This window comes from Falco rusticolus, chromosome 1 (assembly GCF_015220075.1).
Source record: "Falco rusticolus isolate bFalRus1 chromosome 1, bFalRus1.pri, whole genome shotgun sequence".
NCBI lineage: Eukaryota > Metazoa > Chordata > Aves > Falconiformes > Falconidae > Falco > Falco rusticolus.
In genome coordinates, this window is record NC_051187.1 from 101,031,562 (window position 1) to 101,053,664 (window position 22,103).

The window sequence follows — 22,103 nt, forward strand, 5'->3', positions numbered from 1 at the left end:
AAGTGGAGAACGGTAGTAATTAAAATGATGAAAAATTAGTGTCAAAGCAATTGTTCATTTCTAGGAACAGTATTAAACTGCAGTATTTTCCTGCTTTATGTCAAGAGCAGCACATCTACGTGTATAAATATGAATTCGATGCTGACGTGTGGGAAATCAGTGTATCCTGAACCTTATATTGAAATTTGCTTTTGTTCATGAATTGGGTTCAATTAATTTAGGCTGTATTTTATCATAGTTGGGGTTCCCCCCCCCCCCCCCCCCGAGTTTATTCTTAAATCCAAAGGGAATTAAGCATGTCCAAATAGTTTCTTTTCCTGTTTTACATTATATTTGGAAATACAGTGTTAGAAAAATCACTATCAGAGTCAGTGCAATTAACAGAAATACTACTTGCCAAGAAAAGGCAGATTATGTCCATCATTGTCTTCCCCTCTCCAACCCCCCCCAATTCATAATGGCACCCTGCTTCATCAGACAGCAGGCACATGAGGACCGGTTAGGAGTTGGAAAATTTCTGTCTGTATAGTGCTGCTCTACAAAAAGAAAAAGAAGGAATTCAGTGGGCTTTGATAGTGCCAACTGCTAGATCTGTACGTAATATGAATGGAAGTCTATAGTCTCATTAGCTTAAACTGTACTATTGATATGGCTCAGTCTCTTCAGAGGAAAAAAAACAGAAAGTGTTTTTACAGTAAAGAAATAAAATGTTTTATTCTTCCTGTGTTTTATTCTGTGCAAAATATCCCACCCGCGCCCCCCCCTCAATGAACTACATGACACTCTCTCTACACCGAAATAGAAATCAAAAAGTTAAGTCCTTTTTTGGAAGTGAGATGAGGTCCACAGATAATGTAAACTGGTCGACTTGCACTGAATGTCAAGCTACATTCTTTCCAAAGATCTCTGTTGCTGTGTATTATCCAATTGTATGTGCATGCAAGGTCTCTTATTTTTAAAAATACTACTTAATGTTTATAAATGTGGTTTGAAGCACTAAAAAGATAATTTGTCCACAACATTTTGTGGGGAGACAGGTGATATGGAAAGTGTTAAATGAGGCAGGCTATTCTTTTTCAAAGAGCTTGGCATGCTTTTTGTCATAACAATGACAAATATGTTATTGTTTCTAGGGGGCCTGGATATGTGGCAACAAAACCCACTAGCAAATAAGAGTAGGCAGAGTAAAAAAAAAAAGGACTACTTAGGAGTTACATTTACTGACAGTTAGGCCAGCTCAGGAGCATGCACAGTTTTGGCAAATGGAGGTGGAGAGGGGACAGTAACAGGACTTTAAACTATGCATGTGATTACAGGGACCTGAATTGATTCCATGTAGTATTATATATGAATGCCAGCTAAAAATATGCCACTTATTACAGGGAAAGCTATATAAAAACGTCATGAAAGTTTCCTGAGAGAAAAATTAAAAACCTTTTGGAAGAAAACCGCCACATATTACCATGTGGTTTTATTATTAAATTATGGATTGCTTGTGTGTGCTTAACCCTGCAAGCTTCAAGAGACTTATTCTCCCAGGGTTAACAGACATTGTTACCTGCTTAGAGGTGGGGATTAAGAGATGGGGCCCTGCTGTGAGACTGAGATAGTGGCAGTGGGAGGAGAGTGTGGTCTCATGGTTTGATTCTAGCAACAGCTGTAGTCCAACAAGCTTGATGCATTCCTCTGAGATGCACCATTTTCAAATGGAAAAATAAAGTGGTCTGCAGTAATCAACACCTGGGTGCTATTTATGCCTCTGCTCAGGTGACCGTGGGTAACTTGATCACTTGATGTATTTGCAAATGGTAAAATGTGACTTGGCTGAAGCTAAGGGTAGCTTCTAGAACCTTTATAAGTACAAATCCATCCAAGGTGTCTAGTTCCTCCTTTTTCTTACATTCTATCCCTTGTATTTCTAAGTCATCTGTAGGGAGTATTGTTTTGTCCCAGCCTTCTGGAAGAATATTCCCTGACTGGTTGGAGAATTGAAGCAGGCCAACCGGTACAGCAGTGAGGAAACCCCATCCAACAGAAGGCAGTGTAGTCAAGAACACCATGCGTTCTTGCTCTGCTTTACGGAGGGCAGGATGCCAGCACTTGGAATAACATGCACTTGGCTTGACCCACAGATTGTTGGAAGACTGCTTTTGCCTGGATTAGGTTTTGGATCAGGGTCCTTGTGACTAATTTTTGGCTTAAACGTTAGGATTGGGGTTCATGGAAGATTAGCTTAGGTTCTGGATAGAAATTTAAAGACTGAAGTCAGACATCATGTTTTAAAGGCTGTGCTGGATTTAACCAACCAATCCATGTCTTATGAACTTCGAGGAGACTTCACTGTGCAGGCATGCAGAAGTTTTACATGGTCAAGGCAGTGTCCTACAAAGTCATACTTAGGCAAATCAAACCTGTAGCTGTGCATGTGTATCTTCTAGACACAAGTGTTTGTTTGCAAATAATATTTTTCACTGAAAAAGCACTCAAACCTGTTTATGACTAGTTTCCTCCTTTGCAATAGGTTTTGAAGCAATCATGCACTGAGATTTTATATTTGGAGCCATCCAGCGTCTGTGTGGGAGGTAAATTTTTTGTAATTTTAAAATAATAGTTGTTATAGGACTGTGATGTCTCTATTTTACTTAAAGGAAAACCCCACAGGTCTCTAAAATAAAACATTTCTATAAAAAAATCATCAAGGAGTTTAAGAAAGATCAGATCCTTCTTTGTTGATTCATTTTTCTCCTCAGAGGAGCAGTCTTCCAGGGCCTACTTTCATAATTTAGGTAATGCATGTAAAAATTTGAGATGCGTTTATCTGCCCCTCTCCCATCAGTAATGCTCTGAAGTTGCCCTTGGTATTCAAAGCAGTGATATTTTTTCAGTGATACTCGCATACCATTTTACCTGTGGTCATGTAGTTAAGTTCTGAGAATCCTGATAACATTATGTTCATATAAATTCATGACTATTTCTAGTGCCTTGTCCCAAAACTGTGGAGCATAAGCAGTTAAGCATTTGACTTTATTTTTGTGCATCAAATGGCAATACATTTACTAAGTAGAAGGGTTGCACAAAATTTTAAGGGCTTGTCGTCTTTGTGGGGTTTCACAATCCATGCATAGTTTGAGACCAATCAAAATAAGGTAGTTGCAAAATCTCCTTATTTTGATGTTTTTATAAAAACATGCATCATCTTAATGAAATCAGTGGCCTTGGTAAATAAACCATTTTCACTCCTCCTCTGCACAATTCACAAATAGCATGGCCCTTATGCTGCTTCCAGAGAAATCATACTAACGAGGAATGTTTTCTTCATCTGGCACTTTAAATGGCCCTGATCCAGGTTTGGGGAGTCTACTTGTTATGAGACCCAGATTTCTCATTTGTCAAAGTATTCAGTGAGAAACTGTTCCTTACTGTGCAACTGAGCCCCAGATCCTGTTGATAGTTGGAATTAACTTTCGTTTTAATAGGGCTGTGTCGGTGATAAATAAAGATTTATTCCCAAATCTTTTTCCTATAGTGACCTAACAGAAGATTGCAGTACCAGGGGTCAATTAAAAAGGAGACCTGAGTTACATTTGAGGCATTGCTTATTGTACTTCATTTATTGTAGGCTATATTGAAATTCTCCTTGTCTTACTGCAGTGCATTAAAAATTGGTGATTTTGGGTTTTTTCTTTTCTCTCCAGAGGAGTTCCAGGTGGTTCTTAGAGGAAGTGGCTTAACCCTTGGTGGGAGAACTGATGGTGTTACTTGTACCTATCAAGTGAACGGAACTACAATTCGTAAGTACTGAAGTTTGAGATGATCTGCCTTTATATTTTCTAATAACTGACTACTTTTGCTTCTTGTTAACTCATTTAATTAAATTAAAAGAGAAAAAATACTGAAGAGGAAGAAAACAGGAAAGCTCTGAAGATTAGTAAGAGGATGTAAGTTATTTTACATCTTGCTCAGTGGTTTGAATTTGTATTGATGGCCATTAGCTGTAAGCTGTGACTGGTGTTTGGAAGCCCAGCTGGCTGTGTGAATTAACATGGTGATAACTCTCTGGCTCCTGCTGTTCAAGTAAGCAGATGTTTGCCCATGAAACATACATGACCACAGAGTGAACTGACCGTGCCTGGAGACCCAGGCCAAGACACAGGCTCTCACCGTGATTCCAAAAGACACTGTTTTCCTGGGTGCACTTACCTTGTTATCTTGGAGCATCTCTGCCCCTTCTGTCTGGCATACCAGCTATGTAGCCACTGTGCTGTTTGTTTCTGGGCTTGGCAGGGCATGACTGCCCCTCCATGACACGGAGTCAGTCCTCTTCCTGGGCCTCCTGCAACAGCATAGAGTAAGGGCAAGTCAGAACAGCTGGTACTATTTTGTCCCTGTATTTTGACGTGGTTCATCAGCTCAGTGTCCCAAGGGAGGACTGGGTCTCGTTGCAGCCAGATCCCTAGCTGGACTCTACTTCCTGACTTGTGGAAAGGAATTCTGTTTCAGACAGAGTGACTGTGGCATCTTTTACAGGGACTTTCCCTGTTTATCTGTTGTTTTTTTGGGTTTGTTTTTTGAGGGTTTTTTATTAGTTTTTGTTGGGTGTGGTTTTGGGTTTTTTGGGGGTGTGGGGGTTGGTGATGGTGCAGATGGGAGGGTTTTTTTTATTATTACTAGTACTCATAATTGGCCAGATGTTAATCCTTATCCCTTTGTCAAACTACAAGTCTCACTGGGGAATTTTTTAGGAGTGGAGTGCTGCAGAAGTTAGTAAAGCTCTAAAAGCAATTGAAAGGTAATGCAGACTATTTTCTTCTTGCTGTCTGATTAAGCAAATGTGCTCGTGGAGGATTTAATTTTCAGCAAAATAGTCAAGAATTGGTCTTCTCTTGCTCAGTGCATTAACTTGGAACAGAGCAGGTGAAAAGTCATGCCAGAATTTGGATTCATCTCCTCGTGCTGCTCTGTTCCCTGAGCTGGCACAAGGTAGATGGCGGTGGAAAAAATGCCATTAATGGAGACCTCCTCCATTTTTTATATCCACAAGCTGAATTGGACAGCTAGTATAAGTATATCCAACTTCTTGCTCTAAGCAGTATCCCTTAGAAGCAAGGCAGACTGGAAAATGACCAAAAATGGGCCAGTAGAAAAGACCCAACTAATTTTTTTCCCTGCCTACTGTCTGATTTTTATATTAGCCTGTCTTAAATTCCTACCCAATTGAACATGTGTTTCCAGTACAATTTCTTCCTTACTCTGGATATCATATATACTTGAATGGGCTGCCAGTCTCTCCTGTCTGTTAAATATCTAAAATGATAGGGTAGAATGAAAGAATAGCACAGTAGTTCTGGATAAAGGCAACCTTTATAAATAAATTCTCTTCTATAAATTTCACTTCAGGTTCAATTAAAATTCTCACCTTTGTTTCCCATGTTAAGCTACAGCTTGCTTATTTCAACTTGTTGCATAAATTAGCTTCATAGACCTAGAATTTGGAATGTGCTACAGTTGTGTATCTGTTGTCATGGTGTGCCTTTTTTACTTGGAGAAGTGGGGAAACAGTAGTTTAGTTCCAGGTGAATAAAACTAATTTCACGCTATCTAGGGTAAACAGTTGTGACATCAGTTACATGACCTGAAGATAATTAGAACTTAAATTTGAATTGAAGTGTCTGGTCTGCAAGTCATCAGGACTCCTCAGTTCTATTCCTGCTTTGCTCCTGACTTATTGTTTACCATGAGCAGTCACTTCTCTATACCCCAGCCTGTCCATTTGGGAAATTAAAGCAATAACACATACCTTCTTCACATGAATGTCTTGAGGCTTGCATCAATATGGTTGTGTTAGTAGTGGCACTTGTACTGTTCAAGAGTTCCTGATAGAGTATGTTACAGTACTGGTGGAGATGAGGACCTACAGAATACGAGAGTTAAGGAGGAATTTAGCCATTTTCCATAAGCATCACAAATGTAAACCTCCTCTGACCTGCTGGTGAGTGCTGCTATCATACTAAAAGTTTTGGCTTATTTAGTAGCAATGCTAGCAGTGTACATCAAGTAGGCTTACGATACTTATTGATAGGTTGCAATGCTGTTCAAATTCAAGGTTGTGCTGCCAACGGTAGCCCCTAGGAACCTGGATTTTGATGTGCTCCATGCTACAAGTGTGGGATGGATCTCCACTGTGAAGAGTGTCGAGAGGAAGCAGGCAAAGATGGGTAGAAGTCGAGAACACAAGTGTAAGGAAGGACAGAAAAGTTCAGTTTATTACATCTACAGGAAGAGAAGAATGCCCAAAGTAATTGTTAAATTACTCCTAAATGGGCTCCTAAAGCCCATCATCCCATTTTGCGCCGTTGCCGACGACTTTACGTGTTATTTCCTCACCGACGACGGTGCAAGGAGCCAGGCAGGTGCTGAGCAAACCCCTTTGTACCAACTATCAGTTGCTACTCTTGCGATGGTGTGTGTGCTGCTGCAAAGCTGAAAAAAATAAGCTGGGCTCTCCCAGTCTACTGAGAAAAGAACATGAGGTAACAGGCTTCAAATTCTACAGCAGATCTAGATGATGTGTATTAGGAGAATGGTTCTCATTGTGTAAAGATCTTAGGGATGGAAAAGGTTACTTAGCTTTTTAACAGCTTAGATGAGTGTCAGTGAAGAATGTCTGAAGTGTGTGCCTTCTTTAAATGACCTTTTGAAATGTTTTCTGACCCTAGTTTCTCTGATTGTTCAGTCTTTTATAGCCGTACAGCATGTGTATGTCTGCTTTGCCATGGTAGAAATAACTATACTTGAGCAGGATGAAGCCCCCAAATACTTGCTAGCATCTGATGTGAGAATTTCCAACTAGGTTTCTGGGCTGCTTTTTTTTTTCCCCTCTTGGCTTCAGGAAAGAAGGGAGAGGAATGGCATACTGATGTATTTATCATACGTTGCAGTGTGAAAACACAATCTGCTGTAAGGGGTCTTGCCAGAGGCCTGCTGCAACCAACCCAGGTTCTTGTCTTCAGCAATGGACAACAGCAAATATTTAGGGAATAGTATAGGAAGGAAATAGGGAAATTTAATGTGAACCTTCCCCCGATACGCAAGCTCATTCTTTACAGCTCTACGCTGGGCTCCAAGTGCTTTTGCCTCAGAGGAGACCTAAAGGAGAACAGTCGAGCTGGGATGGACAAAAAGGTAGGAAGGGTGCTTTGAGCAGTATGGTCCCAAGAAAAGGGAAATTGTGCCTGTCTCACTGCATTCTCCTCTGCAATAAACTGGCAGTCTATCAGTGGAACCCTCACCATGTGAGGGTGTAACAGAGGGTACTTGCACGAGGATGTACTTCAGTGTTAGAGTTCTCCTTACTGATAGCCTGAGCTCCGCTTTGGGACCGGCCTCAGAGCAAACCATTATTTTGTCAGTTCTTCTGGTTTTAAAAGATGCATTTGGCATGTTTCTCTTTTTGCATTTATAAAGAACCATTACCAAATGCTAGAAAGGAAACCTGCCAAATGTAGCTGTGGGATAGAAAAATAATCTATGAAACATACCATTAAGACAAAAACATATGGCAATGTGCTAATCCCTCTTCCCCACCTCACAACTAGCCCTAAATCTAGGCCAAGCAGTTAGTGCAGATTATAGCACATTGGAAAAGCTCATTTATGCTAACAGCTCCTCCTTCAGCTGCCCCTGAACTACTTGTATGTCTGCCTGTTTCCTAAATGCAGGACAGAGTCATCTCCAAGTTTATCTGGCAGATCATTTATCTGCTCTCACCCATAAATCAGGAAATAGTCCATGCTCACAGGAGCAGCTCTGGTACAGAAATTAACAGTCCTACTGTGGGGAAGTTTGGGAGGATGGTTCTGCATCCAGGAGCAGAGTTCTTCCCGGCTTACCAAATGCATGAGGTAAAAGAGCTCCTTCCTCTCCTTCTCACAGCTGCAGAAAAGGAGTGCTGTGCTGGACATGGTGCTCTACAGATAGATGCGTTGTAAGTTTTAAGAGATTTGTTAAGCTGGAGACTCAAAAGCATGAGAAACACTGGAGAAATAGACATGCCAATCACAACCAATGAACTAGTCCTTGAATGCAGTGCACAGGGTTGGAGCTAATTAGAAACAGATCTTCATCTTCCAAGTATTACCAAACCCCTAATAGTGTTCTCAGTCTTTGCAGAAATGGCCTCAGTTCTAGGAAATTACCTCTCTGAAAGAGCGTGAGCTGACTTGAGTACAATAAAGTAGACTATGTAATGTGGGCTCACATTCACATTTGAAGCTAACTCCGGGTTTGTATGTTCAAGGTGTGGTTTTAAAAATGTAGCAGCTTTATTCCCTAACTTAGGTCTGCCTGGCTTGCAAGTTCCAGACATTACCAAACAAGTAACCAGCATATTGTGAGAAGGGAAGGGACTTCATAACATGTTCATGCATCAGCTTCTCATTTAAGCAGCACAGTATATTAACCTCATGTGATTTGTTTTTTTCAGATGAAAAACCAAAAACGGTGAAATCTGATTTTTTGCTGTGTCCTGCACCAATCCTATACAAAAGCGGCCAGTAAGTACTTGAAACAAATGTCATCCTATGTTTTACTAGAATTGGACCCATTATTGCTGATGTTAATCATGAGGGGTTTTGGCTAGAGGCAGTCTTTTGTTGTTTTTACGTGGGGTGGTTTGTTGTTGCTTTTTTTTTCTGCTTTTCTTGGGTTATTTCCCTGGTGTATTTGCCAGCTTTGGAATAGGCTTTAAATAGTCATCTGTGACCAAACCAATTTGGACAATGCCTTTAAAAATGAATATTCAGCCAGTTTATTGAACACTGAAAAGGTCTGGCTTGTCATAAGTTTTATGCAGATTAGCTGTTTTAACAGGGCATAATATGCTCTCTTCTGGATAATCTTTAGGCTCATTGTTAAATAGATTACATTATCACTGACACTTACAAGCTATTATTAAAATTATGTGTCAAGATGTGTACCACTGCTTAACATGTAATGATAAAATGAGGCACTAATTTAACAACGGTAGCAATCTCGTAACAGCACTGTGGCTATACTGCAGTTCTAGCCTTATTCTAAGTGTCACTAGCCATGGCTGCACATTACTTCCGGCCCTTTGAGGATTAATCCTTCCCTCCTCCTCTCAAATTCAGACATGCCCTAGGCTTTTAAGATCACTTCAACTTCGCTGTTCAGATTTGTGAAATTCTAAGCTAATCAGAAGTCAGAAAATGGTATGTCACATCTCAGCCCTGTAGGAGGGCAAAGGTTTTCAGGCTGTTGAATTTCTCCCTGTTTTTGCAAGTAGTTCTTCTCAGAGAGTTATTTAGGATGAGGTTAATACTAATCCGGTAGGAAGCACAGCAGTTTGTTACAGCTCTGCGTTTTCTTTCTTCTGTGGCAATTCTTAGCAGTTCAAGACCTAAGCATATCGCATAGATGATTTTCTGAGTTAAGCAACAATCAGCCACCTCAGTTGTGCTCTAAGACCGACAGCAAAACCCCAGATACACATCTGTTTTGTGCATTAAATAGCGACCAGGAGGAGAAAAGTTGGAAAGTGGTAAAAGAAAAAAACAGTGATTAACCCCAGTGGAAGGGAGTGGAGCAAATTACTGTGGAGGAGCTACGTTGTAGCCTCTGTGCAGCAGGCAAGGCTCCTGGGGGGAGCGAGCGCTGGTTTGTGGCAATGCAGGGAAAACAAGCGTGGAGGAGAGTGACATGGAGAGTAGAGGAAAGGGATGAGTTTTTAATGCTGTGATGTTTTCTTGCTACTCAAGTTGCATTTTGTGCAGCTAGGCGAAATGTTGATCTTGTCCTATGTGCAGTGGGAGTTCGGTAGACTTATGTGCCTTTATGTCAAATAGTGCAGTTGCACCCTTTTCCATTGAGCTAGGCTGTATGTGGTTGTGCGCAAATTGTACAGAAACCCAGCTGTAACAAACTGCTGTCTTAGCTAAAACCTATCAGCACCGTGTACAGCTGTAAGAATGCTAATTTTCATCAGAACCATGTAAATCAGTCAGGTTAAGAACCCCTTCTCTCCATGCCAATTACTTCAGTGGAGTTGCCTTACAACAGAAGAACAGTAGCAAATTAGGCCGCTGGTATTAAGCACCTCGCGACCTGAAGCTGTAAATGCTTTTCTACACACTGTTAGTCTGAGAGCCTGTAAACAGCTTATCCTGACAAATCAATGGGAAATATATGGAGATGCATGGAATATTTGTATAGATTAAACCACGGTTTAAGTTACTTGAATATGCTGCATTTTTTGTTGTTCTGTGAAGAGCTTGTTTGGCTTGTGAAGCGTTACTGAAATAGACAACTCACCATATTGTCATTGCAGTGTAGATCAAGCACCTAATTACAGCACGTTTCTTCTCAGCAGCATTTGTAAAAAAGAATGCGTGAACAGTACACATTAAGTTGTACAGGTTAACAGGATTTTTTTTTTTCCAAAGTTACTATATGAAATATACTGTCATAACCTGATACTGAAGTAGTTAGTTTTGGCCCAGAGATAAACAGTTTGCTATGCAGAAGACTGACAGCTATGAAAGATATGTATGTACTTGAACTCTTGACTTTCCATTGGCACAGCTCAGACTATTGCTGGATAACTCCCAGTAATTCCTCATGTAGTGGAGCTAATATTAGTTGTTAATGTACCAACAAGCGATCTGCTCTTTTTCTAGTGCTCTTTTTAGTGGAATTAAGAGCAACAGAAACAAAGTTAGCTTTGTGACTTTTAAACCTGCAGTTTTGTTTCTGGGTAAATGGTAAAGACTCACTTAACAGGTTTCATAGTATTTTTCTAATTGGAGACACTTCTCGTTAATTGATGAATTTGCAGTTTTCACATGCAGAACAATAGAAATCCATGTGGAATAGATAAAATGCCAAAGTACCCAAGATGTTGGGTTGGTAAACCCCTGGTATCCTGGACTTACGCCACTGTGTATTTCCACTTTTATTTCCAGCTGCTGGCTGCATTTACTTTGGAGCCTCAAAAATGCCAGCTGTAGATTTAACCAAGCATTCTTTTCAAAGCCTATTTTTTCACAGTGCCATGTAGCAGATGGATGTAGTATCATTAGGTTATGTGACAACATGACTGCACTGCTTGTACCATTTGAAATACCTTCTTGTCATGCCACTTCTGAAGTGCAAAATTACATAGTCTTCTTACAAAACCAGCTCATTTTGAAGGACCCTTGATTAGCTAACAGAGAATTACTTGGGATTTCTAAACCTATGCATTATAAAAAAATGTTAGAAAATATTGAAATGTTTCAGAAAGGAAAAGTACCATTGTCACTCTTCAGGAAGAAGACAAGGAGACAAGTCCAAGTTGAATTGCTTTGCTTCCTGTGCTTTGAGAGATCATATGCAAGTGATGGCAAGTGTAACATTACAACTAAGCTGGCTTACTACAAAGGACTCAGATTAAACTGCACTGATCATTTAAAAGCCATATATTTTTAGGGTCTTGCAGAATGTTTGAGAAAATCGGTTTCCCAGTCTAGCTTAGGCTTGAATTTGCTGTCCAGCTCAAGGGAATCAAATTGTTTCTGTAGTCATTGTTACTTTGAAAAGAAAACAGAGCCCTTGTTGCTTTGGAAGACCGGTACAGGAAAAACTGGTATATTTTTGGAAGTCGATGTTCTTCTGCTGCCTTTGCTTTTGTTCTTTTCATTTTGTTCCAGGTTCTTTGAGAACGCATTCAGACAATGTATCTATAGGCTTGACTTCACAAACAGATGGTTTCTGTTCCTCTAAGCCAGTGGTAAAATCCCCTCTGCCTGCAGGGGAAAGGCTATCAGAACAATATACATTTCTCTTCCTGAACATTTACAAATTCTCTTGTGTTTTTAGATGAGTGGATGACAATAAAAGTTTAAATTACACAGCAATACAATATTTTACTGAAATATTTGTAGTGGATATTTACATGTCTGCTACTTAACTATCTCTGTTTGAACTCTGGTTTCTCACTGGAGTATTACAGTAAGAGATTTTGGATTCGTTGGTGCGTGCTGAAAAAATCCCATTTGATCTTGTGCAGAATCTCATCTAAGGAAAGCAAGAAAGGTTAGGTCTAGGCTAGGCAGTGAATTATTCAAAATGAACCAACAGACTGAGAGAATATCATTGTTCTTAAAATAGTTCAGAGAACTACAGAAGTTTATTTTTTAATGCTGCTGCAGTGTTACTGGCCAGCTTCCACCTTTATGCATCCTGCACTTGAATTCATACGGTGTTTACTCTAAGATTAGCTTGTAATATGAAGTGAGCATTTACCCCTCAGTCCAGCAACATATATGAACTTATAACTTGACACAGATAGACTTAAGTGTGTCTGAGCACATGTGCAAAAATTTGGTTATGTGTTTCAAAACACCAATGGAAGGACAAACATCAGGTTAAGTGGGGTCACTGCTTTCATTAGGTATCACATGATTTCCATCTCTCAGTTGAGTGATGTTTTGACACTGTTGCCGTGAATGGCACTCGCCTCTGTCTGTCTAAGGGGTGGCCTTGAGAGAAGTGGGCAGTATCTTTCTCCTTGGGTTTGTAAGCTTAAGGAACAACAGAGCCAAAAAAGATAAATCCGAACATAAACCTGAGCGCGAGTGAAACCTTACTTGCAGTTACATTGAATTTATGATCAGATCACATGCAGAGATGGTACAGTCTGCACTACTGTGTTTAATGACCTTATTTGCCCTCTATTTAAATCATGTTGGTTTCAGCTTGCATATATCCCTTCCTACATCCTGTCCAACATGAACAGCTGGTGGCACTTAAAGAGCAAAGATTAAATAGGAATTATTTTTTTGTGTGGTAGGAAGGAAAATTACTATGCTTATATTCCCAAATTCTTAGTTGCCTCCAGTTTCAAAGCAGCAGACCTAAGTTTAGTCTACAGTGTGCAGTTCACTTGAAACAAAGCACACAGCAATGCATGATAATCTGTTAGCGATTATCAGATATTTTTTTTTAATGTAGTGGTAGTAGTAACTGCTTTTGGCAACAGCACAAGTTGACAAGTTTAGAGGTAACTTTGAATGTACCTCCTATCCAGACATTTCAGTAAGGAGTTACTGAGGGAAAAATTAACCTTATTGAGCAAATCTTAATCTGTGTCTGAATGTAATTGGAGAATAAATACCTCAGACTCTTACAACTGTAAGAAAAAGTAAGAACCTCTGTCCTAGAAAGAAAACATAGTGGGAAACAATCTCTAGGAGCAAGCACATTGCTTGCTTTGTATTTCTGAACTGCAAATGTTACCTTGAGACATGCTTTTATTTGGCTATTAACCAGATTTCTCACAGGAGGAGCCTGTGTCATTCAAGTCTTTGTTCTTCCTGTTGACAACAGCTGCTTTGCTTGTTTTGCACTCATTTGTGAAAGGGATGGCAGCTCAGAGGGAGTTCAGAAACATAAACACATCGTGTGGTTTCTGCACTGTCACTTCTCAGGTCTTTAGATATTTATTTTTTTATTTGTTTGTTTCTGGTTTACCGCCAATTTTCTTTGGATCCTGTCTTTGTAACTTGGATATTGTCCCTTAGGCCTTTGGAAAGGAAAGATGAGAGAAGAAAGAAGTAACCATCTCCTTAATTTATGTAGTACCTTTAGCCTTTCTGTAACCTATTTCAGGAACTAGCTTAACCACCTATTGCATCCATGTGTCATCCTTTTAAGAAGTTTCTCAACTTCTCTACATATGAAAATAAAACTTTTTTTTGGGGGGGGTTATGTTTCACTTTTATAGAGTATCAGTTGTTTTTTCCACAGCAGGAAGTCCATCCTGTAATGTTCAGTAATGCTGTCTGGCTGTTTACATTTGACAGTTTGCATTGCCTGCCCTCTGTCTATTTTTGTTTGAGCTAGAGCTAAAAGAAGCTCCATTTCTCTTCTTTTTTTTATACCATTTTGTATAGCCTGTGATAGCTGGAATGCAGGCAAGAGTTTTCTCATTCTCTGGCCAAAATTTTGATGGTGCGATCTTAATCTCTGAAGTACAGATTTAGGGCAGAATTAGCTATTCTGCTTTTTGCTGTGGATCACATACAGGGCTGAGGACAATAGGAATCAACCACAAGCTTCAATATAAACATGACTTTGAGAACATCTCTCAATAGGGGCTTAAGGGAAGCCACGGTTATGTCTTCTGGAAGAGCTTGTAGCTCTGCGCAATTGGAGAGGTAAACTTGATAGCCCGGTGCATTTCTTCCTATGGGTTTCTGACAAATTACCATAAAAGCAGTTCAAAGTTACACAGTACTGTGGGAGTCCATTTAAAACTTATGGCAGTTTACAGGATGCACCAAAAAGTTCCTGCTTGCTGCTTTAGAGGCCTCAAACGTTTTTCGCAGCAGCTACGCAGGTGAGAACTAAAGCTAGCTCAATGCCTAGAAATTCACGCCCAAGCTGTCACTGGCATTCCTGCCCTGGGTTTCCGCCTTCCTGGGAAACAATCTCCTGATACAAAGAGGAAGCACGTGCTTCATATTTAATTCTAGGTGCTTTGAGTGAAAGATGTTTCCATGACAGTGGAACAGTGGTACTTTTGAGTCTTGCTTTCCAGTCTTGAAGTGTCATTTTTATTAATACCAGCACCAGATTTAAGAGGAAGAGTGTGAACACATGAAAGCAGACACAGTGAAGATGAATGGGTTGTGGGCTCCATCCTGCAAATTACCTCATTTGGTTTCTAGACAGCTGCTCTCGAATGAGAGCAGCTGAAAGGTGTTCTACAAAATGGTTGTCATGGCAGGCTTCTAACAAAGGATGCTAACTATTCCCCCCCTGCCCCAGCTAGCCCAAAGATAGAACATATTATGCCTTTATGCCATCCACTGCTTCTTGTGACATAAACGGAGCCAGAAACTTAAAATTTACTTTCGTATTTCACCTCTTGGGGAACAAGACCATGTTACATTGGCCAGCAGTGTTCTCTAGTTCATTATGCAGGCAGAATGCCATGGAAGCCTTGCATCTTCAGGGATGTGTACAATACATGCAGAAGCAGTGAAGCCATCCTTTTTCAAAAAAAACTTTTTCTACTGTTTGTTCCCTTTCCTCCTCCAACACCTGTAGGTCCTTAAACAAGCCTCACCGCTTCCTCCCATGTGCTAGCATACTTACAGTCTTAAGAGGCACGTTGTTTAAGGCAATTACCTGGAGCATTGCAGTTTTCATTAGTACAAGGTGATCAGATTTCATAAATGTATTTATTACTGCAACTCCTTTATGGGATCTTTACTTTTTCCCTGCTTTTTTCTGTGGTTGATAATGGCTCTGAAGAAGTAAAAGCAGTGTTAAAAGTAGTGGTGCTTTGTAAGGTGACTGATGTTTAATATGTTTGCGTAATTACCTTCTGGCTAATAATTCTAACCCATTAAGTAGCTAGTTAGTACATGTTTCGAATAAACACATCTGGTCATGCAATGAGTGAGGGTTCTGCCTACGTGTGGGTGACAGATGTGATGGTAGTTTCCCCAGTGCTCTCTTTTAAATAATTAACAGCACGCTAGTGAAGTGGCCTTAGACAGACAGCCTCAAAGCCAGCTGTATAATCTCAGAGCTGTGTCTATGGACATGTGCCCCATCTCGTTTGTCTGCTCCAGCTCTAACATTCCCTCTTCTTTGGTATTTCAAAAGCTACATGTAGCTGTAAGAAACAGCCCTTTAGATAACTTTGGACTCTTGGCTGCTGGTCTGAAAGGCAGCAGAAGGAATAATGTGTCAGGCCACCCAAGGGGCAAATAGTTTTGAATTCACAAGCCTTGCACATTGATCTTTCCTACCAAACAAAGGGCATTTGAAATAGTCCCGCCCTGTTTTTTCATTACGTGGAGCTGCTGGGTTAGGTTTGGAGACAACTTTATTTTGGAGGAAATGTCATCTTGTGGTAGTGGACTTTTTTATGTGGTCAGTTAGCTTCCTAGGCTGGAACAGCTGGTAATTCTTACAAATTTCAAAAGTGAGAAAAACCAAGATCAGTTATATGCAGAAGAGACCATCACTTCCAACTCAGCTGTCATTTTGTTTTTCACATTTTGGCTTTTTGTGATGGGGCTGTTTAAAGTTGGTTGTGTCCACACACCACCCCCACCCCCCCCCAGCTGAGGGAGGAATTATGTCAATAAATTAAATAAATAGCAGGATATTTTGCAAGAGGCTAATTTGCACAGAAATTACTGGGTAAAAATGAGACTTGAGTTCTTGCTTACCAAAGGGCAAGGTAAGATTTATTCCTACTTCTGAGGGTCTGTGAACCCTGATGATTTTGTGTCTATGCTATAATGGTTAACATGCAGCTGTCATTAGTTCTAGTGATACAGGCTCAGTCTGTGACCTTTGTTTTGTAAGGCATCAACAATAGCACAGCTGCCCCTGCATAGTTGAGATCTCAAACCTGCAATTTGGCAAGAGGAACAGAACAAATTGGATAAATACACATAAACACATTGTGAAGGAAGGGAAAACAGAACAGAATGAACCAGAGCATCATCCTACAACTTGTTTGATAGGGATGATTTAAGTAGGCATATGGTATAGTTAAATGTGCTTTCAAAAACATTGGCCTGATTCTTCAAGCAAATATGAAATAAATATCTAAATAGAAAGAGAGCTGATACAGTGTCATTAATTCTCTCAAAGGAGGCATATGAATGCCTTTGGAAATGTGTGCAAGGAGGGGGGCTGGGCATGAATGATAAGCAGATTTATATTCCCACACAAAAAGTGTTGCTAACTGATTGTTAAGATTACACAGTTGTACTTTCTTCCAAGGCTGCAATCATTAAAAAAAACACCCAGGCAGGCAATAAGCTAATATTCAGACCTAACCCAGCACCAGTTTTCACATCTTACTAGCTCAGTGTTGTTGTAACAGACCACCGCAGCCACTGTAATACCTCTCACACACCGTTTCCATCTAACAGTGGCACTGCCTACAGCGGGCATATTTAAGAGCTGAAAATCTCTGCCATGCTCATCCTACATTGCAATCTTTCAATACTGTATTGTTTAGTAACTCAGTAACAATTGTAAGTTAAAATTAGCCTTTGTCTTTCTGCATTCCTTTTACCAGATGGAAAAAGCCTACAAAGTAGATAAGCTAAGAAATTCCAAAGGTCTTATCACAAAATAAGTCTAAACATATATTCAAATGATGCTTTTCACAAGTCAGTTATATCTCCCACATAAGCTACGTGCAAATACTCAAATATGCAAATGATGTGATTTCCTGAGCTTGTAGATAAACATGTGAGGTGACCTATTTATTCAGACAAGTCCATAACTTTGTCAGGTTCATTAATTTGAGTAGGATGTTCATTTGTCTGCCTGAAGGAGTACTGAGAAAAGTTGTAACTTAATTGAGTTTTCTTGTGACATGGAAATGAGTAACCGAAAACCACATAAAGGCGATAATTACTATTGTTTTCTATGGCTAGGGTGGAATCAGTGTTACTATTATTATTTTCCTCCTTGGTTGAGAAAGGTAACATTTTGGGAATCATGTTGCAAGTGCAGGGAAGAAGTGCTGAAGAAGGGGGGGTTGCATGCAGGCTTGTATACCTTCCAGAGTTGTTTAAGAAAGGATTAGTATTTCATGGTGCATATTGAGCGTTTTCTGTTCTCTTTCTAGATAAGTAGTTACATTTACCTTCTTTTTGTGGTATTGTTAACTAAATAGCCTTTTCACAACCTTTGTGACAATTGAAGCAAGAGGTTAATTTGGCCACAGAACGACATTACTCGTTAATATAAGGGGCATGAGTCATGTGATGAGTACTTAGCCACTTTGAGTTAGGCAGCTTGTTTAAATGTTCAAGTGTGGGTTTAAGGACCCATTTTCAAAGACATCCTCAGCCTATAAACTACATTGCAACTACATACTGCTTGAGGAACGCCCTGTCCAGAGCAAAGGGGAGCAATTTGAATTAGGATTCAATAGGATTTCTCAGCGAAGAGGTAGCTTATTGACTAAGATACTTCGAGTTCCAGATAATGCCAGTCATTACTATAAAAAGACAAAAGCACAATAAACCCACGTGACTAGCTGCCTCTCAGTAACCAGTTATACAGCACTCAATGAAGGAGGACAGGCAGTCTGCTGTTGCCAAAGGAGGTACCAGCCACCAGGACAAACCCTGGGCTTCGTTTGGCTTGTCAGCCTTCCTAAAGCCTTTCTGTCTTCCCTGCACACATCAGCTGAGCAGCTTTCAAACACAGGGGACATGATAGCCAACACCAAAAAAAAAAAAAAAAAAAAAAAAGGGGGGGGGGGGAATACTTGCTCCCTTCTAACTTCCTGCTGCCCATGTCAGCCGTGTGAGTTCCCTGTGCTCACAAATTGGTAGGGTGCCATCTCCAAATTGAGTTGTTTTCACCTGTTATTCTCATTCCAGAGCCCCTGTGCTCAGGTGGCTGGAATACTTCATCAGATATGTACTCATTGCTCATCACACTCGTTGGTTTGATATTAACTTTATTCTTCAGTGTAGATAGCTCTTCTTCCCCAGTAGCACTGGCTAAAGACAGTTGTCATGAATTGGATCCTCTCCCACCTGCACTAATTCCTTTCTTTGCAAAGTCAGTGAGACTTAGCATTTATTTTCAGCACCAGCACTTCAGCTTCCCGGCGCCACCCCCACCCCCCGCAAGCATTTTGTTCCAACAACAATAAAAAAGAGTGTGGTTACCAATCACTGCTTACTTACGTGGTACAATCTCCCCCCTCCCCAACAGCTAGGGAGAAACCAGAATTATGGCTGGATTAGGCTTAATGTCTGTTATAAATATTAACTTCTGAAAATATTTTAGAAATACATTTAGTTTGACACAATTAGATTATAATGGGAACTATTCACAGATGGAAACATCCTCAATGAATTGTATAGGCTAACTGGCTCCTAAGACATATGGATCTGATGTTAAGATCAGTAGTAATTTCTAATGCAGTCCTTCACGTTCCTCAATAGGGCACACAGTGTTCCCAGAGCATTAAGAAAGAGTGCGTGAGCAGAACTAAGTGCTTAATATTATGCAGTGGACATAGTATCCTGAGCTGAATTAATAGACTAATTTAACATAATAATGACATTTCATACCCTGTTACTGCAGGTTCCCATGATTCCATGAGAGTAGAGCTAATTCATTGCTGGCTTCCAGTTCTTTCAAATTCACTAGCACTTCCCAGCAGTGAAATTCTTAGGACTTGGTACTTCTGTCCATTTCCGGTGGAAAGCCAAACCCAAGCAGACAGTATGTCGAACACTCTGCTGAGAGAGCTAGGTTCTTCTGGGGTAACAAGAGGGTAAGAGAACTATAACTTGAATTTATGTCCATGCTAAGATACAGCAAGAATGGTGGCAGGGAGGGGTGGGGTAAGAGTTTGTGTCGATTCTTTACCAGAACTGCAAAACATCTTAATGATTTGCACAGTGTGCAAGTCTTGCTATCCTTGGGAAAATAATTAGATATTCCTTTTATGCCTGTGTAGTTGGTAGGAGGAAAACAACTCTGACCATTCATCATAACTGCAGATTAACTGTCCCCACTACAATTTACATTGACTCGAGTAAATGGTTTCCTATGCTCCCCAGGCATAGATGACCCTTGGCATAGTGAAACTGCACTGAATGTTTGGCAGGCAAGGTTTGTAACCCTGTTCCAAGGGAGCCGGCTGTGTCCTTGTGCAGCTGGGGCTTTTGATCTGGGAAGAGCAACAAAACTGGACCTTCCTCCATGGCTGCAGGGATCTGTCCGTAGACACAGAGAGTCAGATCTGTGGTCCTGGAGTGTTAACTGAGAACCCGAAAAAGGATACTCTGTGCTTTGGTTGGTGAGAACGTGTGGGTAAATACCAGTTGTATCCCCGGTGAATAATGGCCAACGATTTCAAGCTCAAGTTGGTCAAATGAGACCCTGTGTCTGCACAGTGAGATTGGAGCTGACCCCACTGAGACACCATCATCTGTTGCGCAGGGTCCTATGGCTGTCTCACATACCCTGTCTGACTTAGTTGTCTCCCTGTGTATGTCACTATGCTTGCTTTTCAACCTTTGGGCAGAAAATGAGGGGTGACATGACAAAGACTGGCTCACCTGGCACTAAAAATTTCAGTCTTCTTCCTGAGGTGAGATCGGTATTTTTTGGCAACGGAGCTTTTCCTTCAAACTCTTATACACAAAGTACTTGCACTGAATGACACCTTGTATTTGCTCCAGCTGTGAACAGTGGTGAGTATTTCTTTGTTAAAAACTTGAACATGCTTTTGTCAGTCACAGTGTGTTCCGGTTTCCCCGTCCTTCAGGTGACCATCAAAATAAAGTATGGTTGTGGCGGCACCCCTTTTTGCTGCCAGGATATTGTGTAGGGGATGGAAATTACATGGGGGTAAAGTGATAGGCATGCAAAAAATTATAGTTAAATTGGTAGTTCCACCAGAACCTTCTCCCACACTGATACTGATTTTCTGGTGTGTGATTTTTATCTATCTATCTATCTATCTATCTATCTATCTATCTATCTATCTATCTATCTATCTATCTATCTATCTATCTATCTATCTATCTATCTGTGTGTGTGTGTGTATGTAAACACACACACAGATACATATGTATGTATGGATATATTTGGACTACGTACACACACGCACACTTACTGGCCTATCAATATTAACTGTAATACAGCTATATATTAGTTCATAGAGGTAGTTTTTTTTTCTAGGAAAAAGCACCCTTTTACGTAAATAGATCTGTTCTTTTTCTTCCTACTATGTACAGCATTTTAGCTACTTTAATGCTGGCACTTGATTCTAAAATACCTTTGTCACCATAATTTTAGTAACTTTTTGAGCAGTTGCCAGTTTAATTTTCAGTGCGTGAAAATTGCAGGTAAATTATTTATTACTTCCAGCAAATGTCTTTCACAATTTTATTTAATTTTTTCATCTTTTTTAATGGGTCATAAAATGGCAGTCTTTTATTGGATACTCGTAAAGTAAGGAGCAAATGAATACTTTGCAAATAGGTTACTGTGGATTGAAATGTCAGCTGTATTTCACAGCGTATGAAATTCTTTAGACCAGAGCTGTAGTGACATATGGCAGTGGGCCATGCTTCTCTTCTGTAACAATAAAACAGCAGTGGACATAAAAGAAAGAATTGCAATTGTTGGGTCATCTCAAGTTACACTTTTTGGTAAATTATTTATTTTAGTGACCACTGGGCCATGACTGACACAGTTGAAAGTTGCAAGAGTTTTCTAGTTAACTTTGGTCGTAAATAAGGACATTTTTAAAAAGCTGTTCACAGACTAAAATTTCCAGGATTGATTCCCAACCAAAAAATGATAGTTCACAGACAAAAAGAGAGGGAAATCCCTTCCACATTGAGCAGGGGCTATGAACTGTAAATAAAACCCGCGGTTTTTTTCCTGTTACAATGAAATAGCTTTGAAAGTATGGACCACTGGAAAATTGCACATTAGACCTGTGGTACATAAAAAGCAGTAGTTTGTGAGTATCTGCACAGCATGTTAATTACACATGCTTATTAGCTCAACTTTGCCCTCTCTTTGATTCCACTTGACTCAAGGCCTGTGTTAGAAGTGATCAGAAGATAGGAAATGAGCATCCTGGCTAAAAGCCTTAAAAAGATGCAGAGTTTGGGCACTGCTGCATTTCTGAGACCAGTGCAGAGGGCTGCACTCGCCTTCCCTTGTTTCTGCAGCCATGTTTATCAAACTAGGCATAGGGAAGCTGGTCAGCTCCTTGTGTTTTGGGGTATAAGTGCACAAAGGCCTGGGTATTTGTGCATGCTGAGAGCGGGCCTCAGTTACTAGAACCTCTGATTGTTACCCTGGGGGTCCGCACCCCCTTCCTGTGTGCACAGGGGTCAGATGCACACCAAGACCCAGTCAGAATGTGTCACACAGCAGAGGTGGGGTATTAGCTGGGTGATGGAGGATGTCTTCCTGGGTTGCTACAGCAACATCAACACTGACACTTCCTGATTCTTGGTGGTTTTTATTCAGGGTTGACATATCCTGCAGCTTTCAGGAACTCAGCACTTGGCTTT

General features: G+C 40.3%; 1 protein-coding gene across 1 annotated transcript in view; it reads left to right on the plus strand.

Annotated features, from left to right (window-relative positions):
• The window catches only part of ANTXR2 (ANTXR cell adhesion molecule 2), a 120,144-nt gene that overhangs the window by 29,091 nt on the left and 68,950 nt on the right, over positions 1–22,103 (plus strand). Inside the window, exons 8-10 of the mRNA XM_037391869.1 lie at positions 2,522–2,582; positions 3,696–3,791; positions 8,483–8,552. Coding sequence (XP_037247766.1) covers positions 2,522–2,582; positions 3,696–3,791; positions 8,483–8,552 — 227 coding nt within the window. The remainder of the gene's footprint in view (positions 1–2,521; positions 2,583–3,695; positions 3,792–8,482; positions 8,553–22,103) is intronic.